At 49.3% G+C, this 15871-nt stretch overlaps 1 protein-coding gene across 3 annotated transcripts in view; it reads left to right on the top strand.

Annotated features, from left to right (window-relative positions):
• PELP1 (proline, glutamate and leucine rich protein 1) overlaps positions 1-15338 on the top strand; it is a 43266-nt gene extending 27928 nt beyond the window's left edge. For 2 of the 3 annotated variants that reach the window (XM_087440554.1, XM_004433185.3), the window contains exons 2-17: positions 604-668; positions 1062-1167; positions 4780-4929; positions 5269-5340; positions 9874-9933; positions 10247-10397; positions 10569-10698; positions 10850-10937; positions 11402-11490; positions 11571-11687; positions 11818-11965; positions 12108-12267; positions 12990-13045; positions 13209-13415; positions 13549-15036; positions 15191-15338. In XM_087440554.1, the coding sequence (XP_087296680.1) occupies positions 604-668; positions 1062-1167; positions 4780-4929; positions 5269-5340; positions 9874-9933; positions 10247-10397; positions 10569-10698; positions 10850-10937; positions 11402-11490; positions 11571-11687; positions 11818-11965; positions 12108-12267; positions 12990-13045; positions 13209-13415; positions 13549-15036; positions 15191-15283 (3180 nt within the window). In that variant the 3' untranslated portion in view covers positions 15284-15338. The remainder of the gene's footprint in view (positions 1-603; positions 669-1061; positions 1168-4779; positions 4930-5268; positions 5341-9873; positions 9934-10246; positions 10398-10568; positions 10699-10849; positions 10938-11401; positions 11491-11570; positions 11688-11817; positions 11966-12107; positions 12268-12989; positions 13046-13208; positions 13416-13548; positions 15037-15190) is intronic. The other variant, XM_087440555.1, reaches the window with a different exon arrangement.
• Positions 15339-15871: the final 533 nt, after the last annotated feature.

Below are 15871 nucleotides of genomic sequence, written 5' to 3'. Positions count from 1 at the left end.
GGAGTCTGGCCATTCAGGGGATGGAGAGGTTACTTGTGGGAGGGCTGAGGGATGTCTTCTTTTGGGGCTTCCAGAATGTGAGAGAACGAGAGGGTTGGAAGGAGTCTTTGGTTGATTACGTCTGTGTTGGTGTTCTTTACTGCTCTGAGGAGGCCAGGAACAGGAGGAGGAGGATTTATTTGGGGGTGAAGGAAGAAGCGTAACAGAGGAGTTCAGTGTCCTTTCAGCAAGCATTTGTGGATGTCTCCTTGGCGCTGGGTGCCGTCTAGGGATATGAGGTGAAGGAGACCTGTCTTGGAAGTCTGGTAGCTTGGATGAGTTGGGCTCTTCTCTGGATAGCACTAATTTGTTGGGTGGGAAGTGGGAGAAGCGATCAGGCAAGATGTAACTTGAGGAAAGCCTGTGGGACAGGCTGCAGTGTGTTTCACTTGCTGAAAATAGGACAAAGGCTGAAGGCCTCTAGAGGAATGGGATTTTGGCCTCAAAGGAGATGTGACTTCAGAAAAGTCTTCATAGATGGTGGAGCCGGGAAGGACTTGGAGAAATTCTCCTGTGTCTTTAGAATCCTATTCTTGACTCACTTCCCTGTTTTCTTTCCTCCAGAACCTTTCGGCTGTTGGGGCGTTGGTGGGTCTCAGTAATGCACGTCTTGGTTCTATGAAAACTCGGTAAGTCTTTCACCCTGTTTTTGCTCCAAGGGGATGTTTCCTTAGGAAGTGGGCTATACGTCTGTCCATCCGTTGTCCCACCCCATGGATTCAAGAGATCTCTCCATTCCCAAGAGGGTGGCGAGTTCATTCTTTTCCTGAGCTCACTTACGTTGAGCCCCACCTGTTCCAGCTTCCAGGTTTCCTATGCCTCACCTGGGATTGCTGTTGTTCTCTTCTTTCCTCGCTGCCTGCACCTCACTCCAAGTCCTCCAAGTATTTCCGGAGTTAGAAACCACAGTGGTTTCGGATGTGACATCTTGCTCTAGCCCAGTGAGAGTAAAAGAGCGATAAATAGCTTTCTCTGAAGTCTAGCCTCCACCCATTGGTCATCACTCACTTCTTTCTTATAAGGTTTGAGGGCCTGTGTCTGCTGTCCCTCCTGGTGGGGGAGAGCCCCACAGAGCTGTTCCAGCAACACTGTGTCTCTTGGCTTCGGAGCATTCAGCAGGTCTTGCAGGTAAGGATTCAGCCGCCCTCCCTCCACCCCCTCCCCCAACCATCCCTTTATTCTCCATTCTGGATGTGGTATGTTCTTTGCAGCTTGGACATTTAGTTCTGAGGACAGAATAATTAGAAGTGGTTTCCTGATAGCAGGAAGGATAAGCTTCGGATAGAAATATTCTTTTAAACTTTTTGATATTTTTATCCACTGGGTTATTTTAATTCATCTGACCTTTCACACACTGTAAGCTCTGACTGTTTCGCTTCCTCATTAGCTCTTCTAATGAGTGACATCTCTAAAGTTCTTTTCCAGGTGTTTGATTGTTTTTTTTGCCTACTCTTTTCTTCCTCTTCTAACATTTTAATTTTTTTCTACTTTTACATCCTTTGATGACATCTCCACTTAGTTCTTCATAGGTATATCCTGAGCGCAGACTGGGTGCTAAGCTCTGGGGAGACAGTGATAAGATGTACTTGGACCCTGCTTTCATTGTGCTTAGGGTCTAGCACAGAGGTTGGGACACTTTCTATGAAGTAAATGTTTAAAGATTGTGTTTTAGGCTTTGTGAATCACATATGGTTTCTGTTGCACATTATTTCTTTGTTTGTTTTCCAACCCTTTAAAAACCATTATCTTATGAGCCATGCAAAAACAGGCACCCACAGACCATAGTTTACTGATCCCTGTTCTGGTGAAAGAGGCTTTACTTGAATAATTACACAATGACTGTGAAATGTGTAGGTGCTATAGAGGTAGGTGCTAAAGAGGTAAAGATTATAGTTCTGAGAACATTTAAGAGCAAGAGAATCTGACCCAGACTGGGGTGGTGTGGGTGATGGTGATCAGGGTCAGTGGTTCAGGGAGGGCTTTTCTGAACTGATCAGTAAGAGTAAATTGGGCTAAGGAGGTTTTCTGTGTTCTAAGTGTGCAAAAGCCCTGAGAGAAGAGGAGTTTGGCTCATTTGAAAAATTATAAGCAAGCTGGTGTGGCTGGAGTTGATGAACTGTGACCAGATGGGGATAGGTAGATGGGGACCAAGCCGTGTGTGGCGTTGTAGGCATGTTAAGGAGTTTGGTTTTTATTCTTGGGACAGTGGGAATTTCATGGATGGTTTCGAGTAGGGATGAGGAGGTGGTGGTGACATGATCACATTTTCATTTGGAAGTATCGCCAGCTGCTGTGTGGTGAAGAGTTAGAAAGGAGCCAGAATGGAAGCAGAATGACTATGTAGAAGACTATTAAAGTACCCTCGGAGAACATTCCTGATAACTTGGACTAGGGTAGTGCAAGTAGAAATGATGAGAAGTAGATGAGTTCAAGAGAGAGTTAGATGCAAAGTGGACATGTCCTAATGATGGAATAGGATCATGGGGAGGATGTATCCAGGAAGACTCCTGGATTTCAGAACATTGGAAGGCAGCCAGGGTCAGAGGGGAGGGGTAAAATACTGTGAATGTGGCCTTGGGCTTTGAGTAGAAGCCCTCTTAGTAAGCATGCCCTGATCTAGTGTGAGTGGAAGTGGCCAGATGTCTCAGAGTATAACCTTGAGTTCAGTGGGTGGGGGCTTCAGTCAATATGTTTTACAGTGGGAGAGTCTTCAACATTTAGATGGCAGTTGAGGATGAGGATGAGGATATCAAGTTGAGTACTTGTACAGACTGGATTTTAAGGCACTCCACATTTAGTGGTCAGGTAGAGGAGGATGAGCTTACAAACTGAGACAGAGCAGTAGAAAGGAGGTAACCAGGATTGTGGGTTGGATGGAATCTGAGGGAAGAGTACTTCAGGGAAGAGGGAGGACTCATTTCTGTTTATGCCCCTCCAAGGTGGAACAAGATGAAGACTGAAAATTATTTATCAGATTTAGGAACTCCAGGGTTATAGGACTGTAGTGAAAGTTTTTGGTGGAGCAGTGAACACTGAGGCCAGATTGGCCTGGGATGAGAAGTGAGTGGGAGAAGGAATGGAAATAAGGAAGATAGGCAATCCTTTCAAGACTTTAGGCTCTAATGGTTAGGGAGAGAAATTGGGCAGTAACTGAGACTGGGTTTAAGAGAAGGATTTTTAGGATGGGAGAGACTTGAGCATGTATAAATGTCAGTGGGAAGAATCCATTGGAGAGGGACTGGTTGGAAATACAGGAGAGAGGGGGCTGGTTAATAGTGTAAGGTTCTGAGAAGAAGGGAGAGGATGGTATCTAAAGCACAGTGGAGGGGTTGTCCTTGGATGGGCCCTCCTCTAGTACCTCCTCTCGTGTGACAGGTGGGAGCGAGAGGGTGGATGAGGATGAAGATGGACTTTCAGGTTGGGTAGTGGGAATTTTTGGGCTTCAGTTTTCTCTGTGAAGTTGCAGGTTAGGTTATACAGAAGTGACGGTGGGAGAAGGTTTGCGTAGCAGAGAGAGTTAACCAGAGGGACATACAATAGGATTACTGGACAGTGTTGAGGGCCTCTTTGTAGTTGAGAAGCCCACCTATTCATACTTTCTTTTTGTTGGGTGACAGAGATTGGCCCTGAGTTAACATCCGTTGCCAATCTTCCTTTTTTTGCTTAAGGAAGATTGTCCCTGAGCTAACATCTGTGCCCATCTTCCTCTACTTTTTGTATATGGGACGCCGCCACAGCATGGCTTGATGAGGTCTGTGCCCAGAATCTGAACCTGTGAACCCTGGGCCACTGAAGTGGAGCGCGTGAACTTAACCACTATGCCACCAGGCCAGCCCCTTGTACTCTCTTTCTTTTTTTTTTTTTTTTTTTTTTTTTGAGGAATGTCAGCCCTGTGCTAACATCCATGCCAATCCTCCTCTTTTTGCTGAGGAAGACTGGCCCTGAGCCAACATCTATTGCTGGTCCTCCTCCTTTTTTTTTCCCCAAAGCCCCAGTAGATAGTTGTATGTTATAGTTGCACATCCTCTAGTTGCTATATGTGGGACACCGCCTCAGCATGGCCCTACAAGCAGTGCGTCAGTGCATGCCTGGGATCCAAACCCGGGCCGCCAGTATCGGAGCGTGCGCACTTAACCGCTAAGCCACGGGGCCGGCCCGCCTCTCATACTTTCTTAATAAGCATTCTTATTTGTTTTGTTGACACATGGCCTCTGGTCTAGCAGGAGACACATGCTGAGTGCTTTTTCCTTAGATACATGTTAATTTTCTAGGGAAGTCCTTCTAAATCCACACCATTTTCTATCCATGAGTTCCAGGGTAGGTCTGAGCCAGCCACAAGCAAGCTTGGAGAGGTGGGATGTTTTTGTTGTGGCTGAGACTTTTTTTTCAGTCTGAGAAGTGCTCTTCTCCATTCCTAGCAGGGAAATATAGTGTGGGAGAGTCCAAAAACTCTTGAGATCTTTAAGACGTGGCTTTGTTACATTTTTTTTCCCAAATGAATTCCTAGGACCCCCAGATACCCATAATACTAAATGTAAACACATGTCCTTTCTGTAGAGAAATATATTACTTTTGGATCCTTCATATTTCTAATGCACTCTATTCCTAGTGGATTTGATGATAATATTGACATTAACTGTGGTATTTCTCAAAAACCCCATGTTGTCATACCTCTCATTCCTCCTCCTCTTGGTGACCATGAAGGTGAGGTTGGGAGCATGGGGTGTTATTGCTCTTTAGTCCCAGGACCCGCCTCCCACAATGGAGTTGGCCGTGGCTGTCCTGAGGGACCTGCTCCGATATGCAGCCCAGCTTCCTACACTCTTCCGGGACATCTCCATGAACCACCTCCCTGGCCTTCTCACCTCTCTGCTGGGCCTCAGACCAGAGGTGAGATACCTCCCCAGTCCCCCTACCCCTTGGTCCCTTGCAGTGCTTGCCCTCACTCACGTCATTTGGATTAAAGAATGTGATGGGAAGTGACTGGCGAATAGGATTGAAGAAGTGAGAAGAGGGAAGGGCCAAGAAAAAGTTTGGATTAAAGAATGTGAAAGTTTGGATTAAAGAATGTGATGGGAAGTGACTGGCGAATAGGATTGAAGAAGTGAGAAGAGGGAAGGGCCAAGAAAAAGCGTATGGAGAAGGGACCTTGAGGGGTGGCGAGGTGGAGATGGAATCTGTGGGGGCGTTGGGCTCTCGGCCTTTCCTTACTTTCTGTTTTTCCCACAGTGTGAGCTCTCAGCACTGGAGGGAATGAAGGCTTGTATGACCTATTTTCCTCGGGCTTGTGGGTCTCTCAAAGTAAGTATTCATGGAAACTCCTCTTCCCACCAATATAAACCTTGATAGCTGTCTTACTTCAGATTCCATTACTGGGATTTCTAAGCACCTGTCTTTTGATTGTTCTGTCACCTATCTCCACAGCTAGAATTCTACCACCTTGTAGCAGTTTAAATGCGTTCTCATTTAATCCTCACAGATAGAGAAATTGAAATTAAGTAACTTGCCTAAGATAAGTAGAGATTGGAACCTGTCTGATGCTAAAGCCCAAGCTCTTAACCCTGGACTCCTTCTTTCTGCCCTGGCTTCTTTGTACCTAGAATACCCTGCCCATTTTTCTACCATCCTATTTTACTTTGTTTCTAAAGCTCTTGTAATTTCCTCCAGGAAGCCTTCCTGACTTCTCACTTCCCTATATCAGCTTCCCCAAAGCTTCTCTCTCCTTGTATTCCTGACTTATCTCCCTCTGTCACTTGCGCACCCTTTCCCCCAAGCTGTCATGACCCATACAAAGTGGCCATACACCAAAGCCTTGTTAGGTCACACAGGCAGGGTGTATGAGGGTCAGGTGAGAGCAGAGGTCAGTGAAAGAATCAATTTTATTTTCAAGGAAATACAGTAACAAATATGAATGGTTAACAAATTCTGCCAAAGCAGTAACAGTTAAAGGGCCATTTTAATCGGCACATTTGTTGTTTGCAGTATAATTGGATGCCAACCAGTACCTGAGAACAAACAGGTGTTCTCCTGTGGATTAGATGTTCTCCCTTGTGGTGTTATACTCATCACTGCTTGACAAACCGTTGGGCATCCTCTTACTCAGATGGAAGCACAAATCTATAGAGAACTGAAATTAGTGGCAAAGTAATAATTTTTTTGTGTAACTGGTGTGGTTAACTATATTGGTCATCAGTATTATCAGTTAAGGGGGAGTTTGCCATTCAAATGATCTTGAAAGTAAGATCCCATGGTTCTATGACCAAATAAAGAAAGTAAAAGAAAGGGAAAGGCAACTGGTATTTAGTGGGTACCCACTATGTGCCAGGCACTGCACTGAGTGTCTAGATGTGTCATGTCATCTTATCGTTACAGTAATTCTCTGGAGTTGGTGTCACTGAATTAGATGGAGGAGGAAACGGGTACAGAGGGGTTTAACTAACCTAACCTAAGCTTATGTATCTGGTAGCTGTAAAACCAGGGTGTGAGCCAGATCTGTTTGCCCGTCAAGCCGTGTTTTTCCCACTAAACCAGACTCCCTAGACACTTTCAAGAACATAGACAGGATTGGCAGGTAGGCTCTGATCCGTTGTCAGTGACTTGAGAAGGACTGTGAGCCAGACTCAGAGCTCTGTGGCTATGTATGCTGTGATCTAGGGGTGGTGTTCACTGAGGCTTTAGTAACTGGTTACTCACAGTATTTGAAAAGTCCTGGAGCAGATGGTTCTCAGTGAACATGGGGTCGTGTCCTTGTAGATTATTTGTTTTCGTATTACTGCCATTAATGACAGGTAATAGAATCTTTGGGTAGGCAGGACAGGGCTTTCTCAAGAAGGCATTTGGAGTAACTTGTGAATTTCAGTAAAGTTCTTTTACTGGAGTTTTACTAAGTTTAGTAAAAACTGTGTTTCTTATAAAATGCGCTGTAAATTAACTTCTGAAATTATGCAGGCTAGGTCTTTGTCCCTGACCTCCCATTGGTGAAAACCTCCCATTGTGAGGTTTTACTGCAAACGTCTGTTTGATTCAGCTCTGTGTGGGGTTATCTTATATCTACCTGCATCTTCCCACAGAAGTGGAGGGAGAGTTGAGTGTTACCTGCAGGGTCAGGTTATGAATAGTCAGGGAGACTAGAATGCCAAGTGTTTTCTCTGCTAGTACGTCTTTTTTTTGTGTGTGAGGAAGATCAGCCCTGAGCTAACATCCATGCCAATCCTCCTCTTTTTGCTGAGGAAGACTGGCCCTGGGCTAACGTCTGTGCCCATCTTCCTCCACTTTATATGGGATGCCACCATAGCATGGCCTGACAACTGTGCGTTCGTGTGCGCCCAGGATCCGAACCTGGACCGCCAGCAGCAGAGTGCGTACACTTAACCGCTATGCTGCGGGGCTGGCCCCTGCTAGTGCCTCTTAATTTTCATTGTGAGTGGGCAGGAGAATTCGTCTATAATTTACAAGCTTTTGTCAGATGTGTAGTTTTTGAAGTTATGGCTGGCATTTTGAGTACTCTTTCCAAACCAAACAACAAAACTTTCATATGTTGTTACAGGGTATGTGTGCCTTTATTTCTCTAAGAATAAAGTGTCATCTGGAGAACTTCCCTCTGTTGAGGATTTTGGCTTTGTGCATTGCCAACATGTCAGATAAGAAATTGCCAGGGGCAATTTGTACTTGGAAAATCTTGGAGACCAGTACTTAGGAAACTGATAATTGCCATTTTGGAGTGTTTGTCTGTTCTCTATCCCATCTCCCAGAAGCTCCCAGGGCAGTTGTAGTCTCCAAGCTCAAGATTACTCCTCCCAAATGATGTCACGCATACTGAGTCTATAAGGTCAATCCGGTAGAGGCTTTACCTCCTCCTCCTCACCAAATTGATTAGTAGTTCCTTGGAATAAGTGGGAAGACTAACCCCACTCTTGAGAGTTACCCAGGACGTATGTATGTGTGTGTATTTGTGTGTATGTACGTGTGCATGCGTGTGCTTGCGTTTCAAGTGAAATGTTCCAAGCACGCCATTGCTTTGGTTTGCTTTGTGGGTCACCTGGGGTAGACCTGTGGTCAGAGCCTTGTCCTTGTGCTCTGTTTTACTACAGTCACATAAGCAGACTTCTGTTGGCCTCAGGCCAGTTTTTTGAGCTAGAGTCTCAAGGAAAGTTTGAGCAGTAAGTTCGCCAAAAGGGCTGAGTGCCATAGGTGGGCTTTGGCAACTCTCTAAGAAATATCATCCTTGGAGAAGCCGGTGAATCAGGAGACCTGTGGGTGGATACTGTTTTTGGTTTAAAGTGTTCTGAACCTTAGCACATCAGACATGAAAGTGCTTTCCAGATCTCAAGGGAAATGGTTCTTCTACCCTGGGATCACCTAAAACAGTGCTTGTCTCATGTCGGTAAGAAGTGTAATGTGGGAAACTAAATGTGGTTCCTGCCCCAGGGTAGATGGGAGGGAGCCCTTGGAGGCTTGGTTCTGAACCACACACTGATGGGCTCCCGCTCCCGCTCCTACTGTGCTCCTGTAAGTCCCCTGCCGTGCCCCTGGGTCACAGCCAATTTGTTTTCTGGAAGTTTTCCTTTGTGCAAGTGATGCTCCTGCTCCCGATTACATCCGTACTCAACTAGCCTGGTGCTTAAGGCCTCAGCCTGCTTCTCGTGGGCATCTCCTGAGTCTGTAGCTCTCCTCACAGTGTTTCTCCCTCTCTGGTCTCATTGTCTGGATTCTCCCCTTTCTTCTAAGCTCAGCTCCATCCTGTCCTCCCCAGTCCTGCCTACCGGCATCAGTCCCTCTCAGCCATCCTTCTGCCCTCCTCTGGGTACAGTGCCACTATTGGTTCCATACACTGATCTTGTCTTCCTTACTAACTCTTACATCCCACTGAAGGTGGAAATCCTGTTTCATTCCTTTCTACGGCTCCACTTCAGTGTTCTTACCCTTTTTTGTGCCATGGAGCCCTTCTCAGAATGTTTTTAAATTCATAAAGTAAAATACATGGAATTGCAAGGGAAACCGATTCTGTTGAAATGTATGTTTAAAAAAATTGTGATAAAATAGTATATGCTTCTTTATTAACATGTCAAATAAGATCTAGCAGCAGGTCTGATAACTACTGAAATTTCAGATTGGCCATGCATGTGAATGATATTTCAGGATACCTATTATAATTCTAATGTGAAATGAAAATAAGTGATTTCTGTTGGTAACAGTCAGAGGTACTGTAATACCACTGTGGCTTTTTGTCTATAATTGAAAGAAACACTACATTTCACTTGCAGGTTAGTGCAAATGATAAAACTGTTTTTCCAATCCACATTCACGGGCCCCTTTGATTCTACCCTCATATAAATTACGGCCCCAGGTTAAGCCCTCCTGCGCCAGCACCTTCACTTAGCAGGCAGAGCAAATGTGTGCTGACAGGTCACTGCTCTGAGATGTCTGCTCCGCAGCCTTCTCTTCTCTGTTGACTTTGTCCTGCCCTCATACCTCTGGGTTAGTGCCTTAGTGCCCAGCTTGGACCCTCCCTTCTTGTCTAAGCTGGTAGAGAGTTTTTCAGTACTCTGTGTCCTTTTAAATTGACAGGAGGGAGCCTGGTGTCTGTGAGACATGGGCCAGACCCTTTCTCCCTAAACAGGGAGGCTAAAGATGAGAGCTGACACTCAGGATGTCTTTCTACCGTGAGAGCATGTCTGCTCCCAGGCTTGATGCCCCTTAGAGTGCTTTGCTTCCTGTGTTTGCAGGACAGAAAAAGGCCAGGCTTGGATTCTGCTGCTGGGAGAGGGCAGGGTCTACGTTTCTGATCCTTGGAGCTGACTCACCAGCCTCTTCCTCTCTTTCCCACTAACCCAGGGCAAGCTGGCCTCATTTTTCCTGTCTCGGGTGGATGCCTTGAGCCCTCAGCTCCAGCAGGTAAAGGGCAAGGAGGGAGATGGAGAGCCTGGGGGGTCTGAGTTAGAGCTTCTCTTATCTCTTATTCTTAGCTTTTCTCTCTGTTACTGCTTTTGGACTATGTTCCCACTTCCCTCTCTGTTAACATACCCAAGATACGCAAGTCATGATTTCTGCCTCTGTGTTTCCACCTGTGTCCTTCTGCCCTATTGTCCCTTTCCATTTTCCCTCTGAGCTCTTTTTGATCTCCATCTTTCTTGGCATTGGTGGGTTGGGGGACTTGGTGGCCCGGCTGGATTCCTGTCTGACCAGGTTTCTCACCTTTCTTTTGCAGTTAGCCTGTGAGTGTTATTCCAGGCTGCCCTCTCTAGGGGCTGGCTTTTCCCAGGGCCTGAAGCACACCGAGAGCTGGGAGCAGGAGCTCCACAGCCTGTTGGCCTCACTGCACAGCCTACTAGGGGCCCTGTATGAGGGAGCAGAAGCAGGTAGGGTGGTTGGGGATGTGGCAGGAGGGAAGTGGGAGGTTGGCCCAGGGAGGCGGGGCAGTTGATTTCTGGCAGAATGGATTAGAATATAGATGGGTCATCCACCACAGATGAAAAAGGAAGGGAGGGAAGAAAGACCTAGAGTGTGAAGGTGGTTGTGTTTCTGTCCAGCTCCTATGCAGTATGAGGGCCCTGGAGTGGAGGTGCTGCTCTCCCCATCAGAAGACGGTGATGCCCATGCCCTTCTCCGGCTTCGGCAGAGGTTTTCTGGACTGGCCCGCTGCCTGGGGCTCATGCTCAGGTGTGTGAGTGAGTGTGGGGGGAGAAAGGGCCTTAGCAAGAGGGGTTGAGAAGGAGGTGTCATCTTCATCATGAGGAAGGAGATTGAGGTTGGGTGTGGGGTTGTGCTGTGGAACCTGCGCTGAGGGTCTCCCTGCTCTGATTCTCTTTAGCTCTGAGTTTGGAGCTCCCGTGTCCGTGCCTGTGCAGGAAATCCTGGATGTCATCTGCCGGACTCTCAGCATCAGTGCCAAGAATATTGTAAGTGGAGTTTGTCCTCTGTTCACAGCCCTTCCTCAGGACCCAGGACAGCCAGGAAAGCAGGGTGGGATCTGAAGCTCCCAAAATGATGTCATCCCTGAAGTTGTCCCGGACAGCTCCTTTTGTCCAAATGCCATTATTCCCTGTGCTGTTCCTGACACACATGCATGGCAGAGTGGATTTGCTCACATGTTGCAGGAACACTTGTAGCAGATGCTTCCCTAGGGGATGATGAACTTGGGGTCAGCTGAGTCATTGCTGAGAGGTTCAGCCATCCTTCTCATCCTCCTTCTGGTGTCTGTTTTAGAGGATAGGGGTTTAATCTTGTGGGAGAGCTGGGGTCAGCAGTGGGTTCCTTACCTATGTGTACACATGTATTTGGTCACACACATCTACTCTGCCTCCATCTCTCTCTGTGTCTCACTTTCTTCCCCGACTCCTTACTTTTACCTTTTTTCCTGCAGAGCTTGCTTGGAGATGGTCCCCTGCGGTTGCTGCTGTTGCCCTCTATCCACCTTGAAGCCTTAGACCTGCTCTCTGCACTCATCCTTGCGTGAGTGGGATTGGGCAGGGTGTGGGGAAGGGACTGCGACATGCTGGGGACGGGGGTCACAGTTCTGTCTTTGCCCTCAGGTGTGGAGGCCGGCTCTTGCGCTTTGGGGCCCTCATCAGCCGCCTGCTTCCCCAGGTCCTCAATACCTGGAGCATTGGTAGGGACACCCTCTCTCCAGGCCAGGAGAGGCCTTACAGGTGACCATCACGGAAGGGTTAGGGGATACAGGTGGGCTAGGGGTTGCGGGGGCTGGGAGTACTGAGGGAGGAGAGGCAGGATCTGGCATGTTGACTCCCTTTCACAAGCCGCCCTCTACTCATTCCACAGCACCCTGCGGACCAAAGTGTATGCTGTGTTAGAGCTGTGGGTGCAGGTGTGCGGGGCCTCGGCAGGAATGCTTCAGGGAGGAGCCTCGGGAGAGGCCCTGCTCACCCACCTGCTCAGTGACATCTCCCCTCCAGCTGATGCCCTGAAGGTGAGTGAGGCCCCTGCTCCTGTCGCAGGACTCTCATCCTGTGCCCCTTGTCCAAATGAGCCTCCCGACCAAACGCTGTCTCCTGACTGTCCCGCCTTCCTGTTTGCCTGTGTATGTGATTTATGTTTCCCTCCACCACCAGCTGCGCAGTCCTCGGGGGAGCCCTGATGGAGGTCTGCAGTCCGGGAAGCCCAGCGCCCCCAAGAAGCTAAAGCTGGATGTAGGGGAGGCTATGGCGCCACCCAGCCACCGGAAAGGGGAGAGCAATGCCAATAGCGACGTGTGTGCAGCGGCATTGAGAGGTGGGTGAGGCCTGTGTCCTGCACTCTCGGGGCGCTGGGTTGGCCTGAGGTGTAGCTCAAAACCAGTTGTTAAAGTGTGGGGGTGTCGATAAAGTGCAGAACCAGCTAAAAACCTGCAGAGAAGTCGAAAGAAGGAGCAGAAGCCGCCATGCAACCACCAGGGCTGTAGGCAGAATCTTGGATCCTGCTGTTAGATGGGGGGTTCTGGTTGTCTACACTGCTTCTCCAGGGTGTCATTTATCTTTGTTTGCATATCCTCTCTGCATGCCAGGTACTGTTCTAGCAGGGGGGAAAATCACTGCCCTGTGGAACTTACATTCTCCCCAGGCAGGCCGCTCACTGGGGCTTCCTGCTTCCAACACAATTGCTAATCTGGAAGCAGAAGTATAGTCCGATACTGTGTAGTTAGTGGGTGACTTTCCTTTGGGTTCCTGCCACCTCACCCCATGTGAAGAGGAGAGCCAGCTGTCCCCAGCAAGATAAATGCACATTTATGTTGTACCTACATCATCTCATTTACATATTGTCAACAGCCCTATATAGTAGAGGTACTTTTATGATCCCCATTTTATAGTTGAAAAAACAAAGTTAGAGAAGTTAAGTGCCTTGCCCAAGTTAGGCAGAGGCAGAGCTGGATGCTCACCTTGGGCTGAGTGCTTCAGAAGCCCTTGCTCTTAATCCTGTTGGTTGCCTGCCTCTTAGACACCGTTCTCCTTCCCCAGGCCTCAGCCGGACCATCCTCATGTGCGGGCCTCTCATCAAGGAGGAGACTCACAGGGTTAGTGGAGCCTGGTCCCCATGGAGATTGGGGAGGGGCCACTGCTCTGTACATGTGTAGGGGGTGACCCCAGAGGTGGGTCCCTTCAAACCTGGGAGTAGGCCCTTGAGAAGGGTTGAGTAGTCTCGGTGAGGTCTCTAGGTGTGCCCTGTGTCCTTTTCAGAGACTGCATGATCTGGTGCTACCCCTGGTCATGGGTGTCCAGCAGGGTGAGGTCCTAGGCAGCTCCCCATACACCAGCTCGCGCTGCCGCCATGAACTCTACCGCCTGCTGCTGGCTCTGCTGCTGGCACCTTCTCCTCGCTGCCCACCTCCTCTCGCCTGTGCCCTGCAAGCCTTCTCCCTTGGCCAGAGAGAAGACAGCCTTGAGGTAACTGCTGACTGGGACTGAGTCCACCTCTTTGGTCTCTGGATTCTCTTGTTTCTGATGCTGGTGGGCTCTCTCCGGTGCTGCAAAACCCTGTATTCCTGACGCTCACACTTACTCTTTCTTCCTTCTTCAGGTCTCCTCTTTCTGCTCAGAAGCATTGGTGACCTGTGCTGCTCTGACCCACCCCCGGGTTCCTCCCCTTCAGTCTGTGGGCCCCACTTGTCCCACACCTACCCCAGTTCCCCCTCCTGAGGCCCCATCTCCGTTCAGGGCTCCACCCTTCCATCCCCCGGGCCCCATGCCCTCAGCAGGCCCCATGCCTTCAGCAGGCCCTATGCCCTCGGCAGGCCCCATCCCGTCCGTGGGCCCATTGCCCTCAGTGGGCTCAATGCCCTCAGCAGGCCCAATGCCCCCAGCACGTCCTGGACCTCCAGCCACAGCCAACCACTTAGGCCTCTCTGTCCCAGGCCTGGTGTCTGTACCCCCCCGGCTCCTTCCTGGCCCTGAGAACCACCGGGCAGGCTCAAATGAGGATCCCGTCCTTGCCCCTAGTGGCACTCCTCCACCTACTATACCCCCAGATGAAACTTTTGGGGGAAGAATGCCCAGACCAGCCTTTGTCCACTATGATAAGGAGGAGGCATCTGATGTGGAGATATCCTTGGAAAGCGACTCTGATGACAGTGTGGTCATTGTGCCTGAAGGGCTGCCATCCCTGCCGCCCCCACCCACCTCAGGCACCACACCCCCCCCTGTAGCCCCAGCCGGGCCACCAACAGCCTCCCCTCCTGTGCCAGCCAAGGAGGAACCTGAAGAGCTTCCTGCAGCCCCGGGGCCTCTCCCTCCTCCTCCACCCGCTCCCGTTCCTGGCCCTGTGACACTCCCACCACCTCAGTTGGTCCCTGAAGGGACTGCTGGTGGGGGAGGACCCCCAGCCCTGGAAGAAGATCTGACAGTTATTAATATCAACAGCAGTGATGAGGAGGAGGAGGAGGAGGAAGAAGAGGAAGAGGAGGAGGAGGAAGAAGAAGAAGAGGAAGAAGATTTTGAGGAAGAAGAAGAGGATGAAGAAGAGTATTTTGAAGAGGAAGAAGAGGAGGAAGAAGAATTTGAGGAGGAATTTGAGGAAGAGGAAGGTGAGTTAGAGGAAGAAGAAGAGGAGGAGGATGAGGAGGAGGAGGAAGAGTTGGAAGAGGTAGAAGAGTTGGAGTTTGGCTCAGCAGGAGGGGAGATAGAAGAAGGTGGACCTCCACCCCCAAGCCTGCCTCCAGCTTTGCCCCCTGCTGAGTCCCCCAAGGTGCAGCCTGAGCCAGAGCCGGAACCCGGGCTGCTGTTGGAAGTGGAGGAGCCAGGGGCCGAGGAGGAGCATGGGGCCGAGACAGCCCCCACGCTGGCCCCTGAGGTGCTCCCCGCCCAGGGAGAGGTGGCGAGGGAAGAGGGGAGCCCCCCAGCAGGGGCACCTCCTCAGGAGCTTGTTGAAGAGGAGCCTTCTGCTCCCCCAACCCTCCTGGAAGAGGGGACTGAGGGTGGGGATGAAAAGGTACCAACCCCACCAGAGACATCTGCAGCAGAAGAAATGGAGATGGAGACGGAGACAGAGGGGGCAGCTCTCCAGGAGAAGGTGAGTGGGCTAGGCAGGGAGGGTGGTTCTGGAGTGGGGAGGGGTGGGTGGGAAGGAGAAGAGGTTGCAGCTGCTTGTGTTTGTCCCCATTCTGACCCACTCTTCCGTGTATGTGTGTTGACTGTTTCAAATCTTATGTCTTTGTCCCTAAAAGGAGCAGGATGACACAGCTGCCATGCTGGCTGACTTCATCGATTGTCCCCCTGATGATGAGAAGCCACCACCTCTGACAGAGCCTGATTCCTAGTTTTCTCTTACACCCCACTCCTTGTTTCCAATAAAGTTATGGACTTGAATATTGACTGCTGCTTCCGCCTTTTGCCACAACTGTGTCCCCAGCCAGAAGCCCCCGTCTGCTGGGCTTTTCAAGGTATCCGTAGTTTTCCCCAAATGTCTCCATAGCTGTCCTGCTGTGTCCATTGTGCAGAGGAGGAACCATTGACTAGCAGGGGGAAGGACTGTCCTGTTGCTCAGCAAGTCAGTGCCAGAATTTTAGAATTTTTGCCCTCTGCTCTTGCTGATGTTGAATATGTGCTGCGTTGCCTGTGTGGGTAAGACTACAAGGAGTAAGAAGATGTAACCCTGCTTTTGAGGTTCTAATCCAGGTGTGGGAATATGTGGGAAGTTTATGGGATCAAGTGTCCTAGTGAGTGAACCTCTGTAAACACACACATGCACGTACACAGACACAGCCGTTCTTGGTCTGAAAGAGTAGGCTGAGTGATTTTGATGGAAGTTTAGAAAAATGTGAAAAGTATAGAGGAGTTTGGTCATTGGATTCTGTGAAATTTGAACCTTGGGTGTCCCAGATTACAGGGACATCCATAGTGTGTAT

This window comes from Ceratotherium simum, chromosome 16, assembly GCF_057802395.1.
Source record: "Ceratotherium simum simum isolate JZ-2026a chromosome 16, ASM5780239v1, whole genome shotgun sequence".
In the NCBI taxonomy this organism is placed as follows: Eukaryota; Metazoa; Chordata; class Mammalia; order Perissodactyla; family Rhinocerotidae; genus Ceratotherium; species Ceratotherium simum.
Note: the sequence above shows the minus strand (reverse complement) of the source record. Positions and strands in the feature narration are given on the sequence as shown.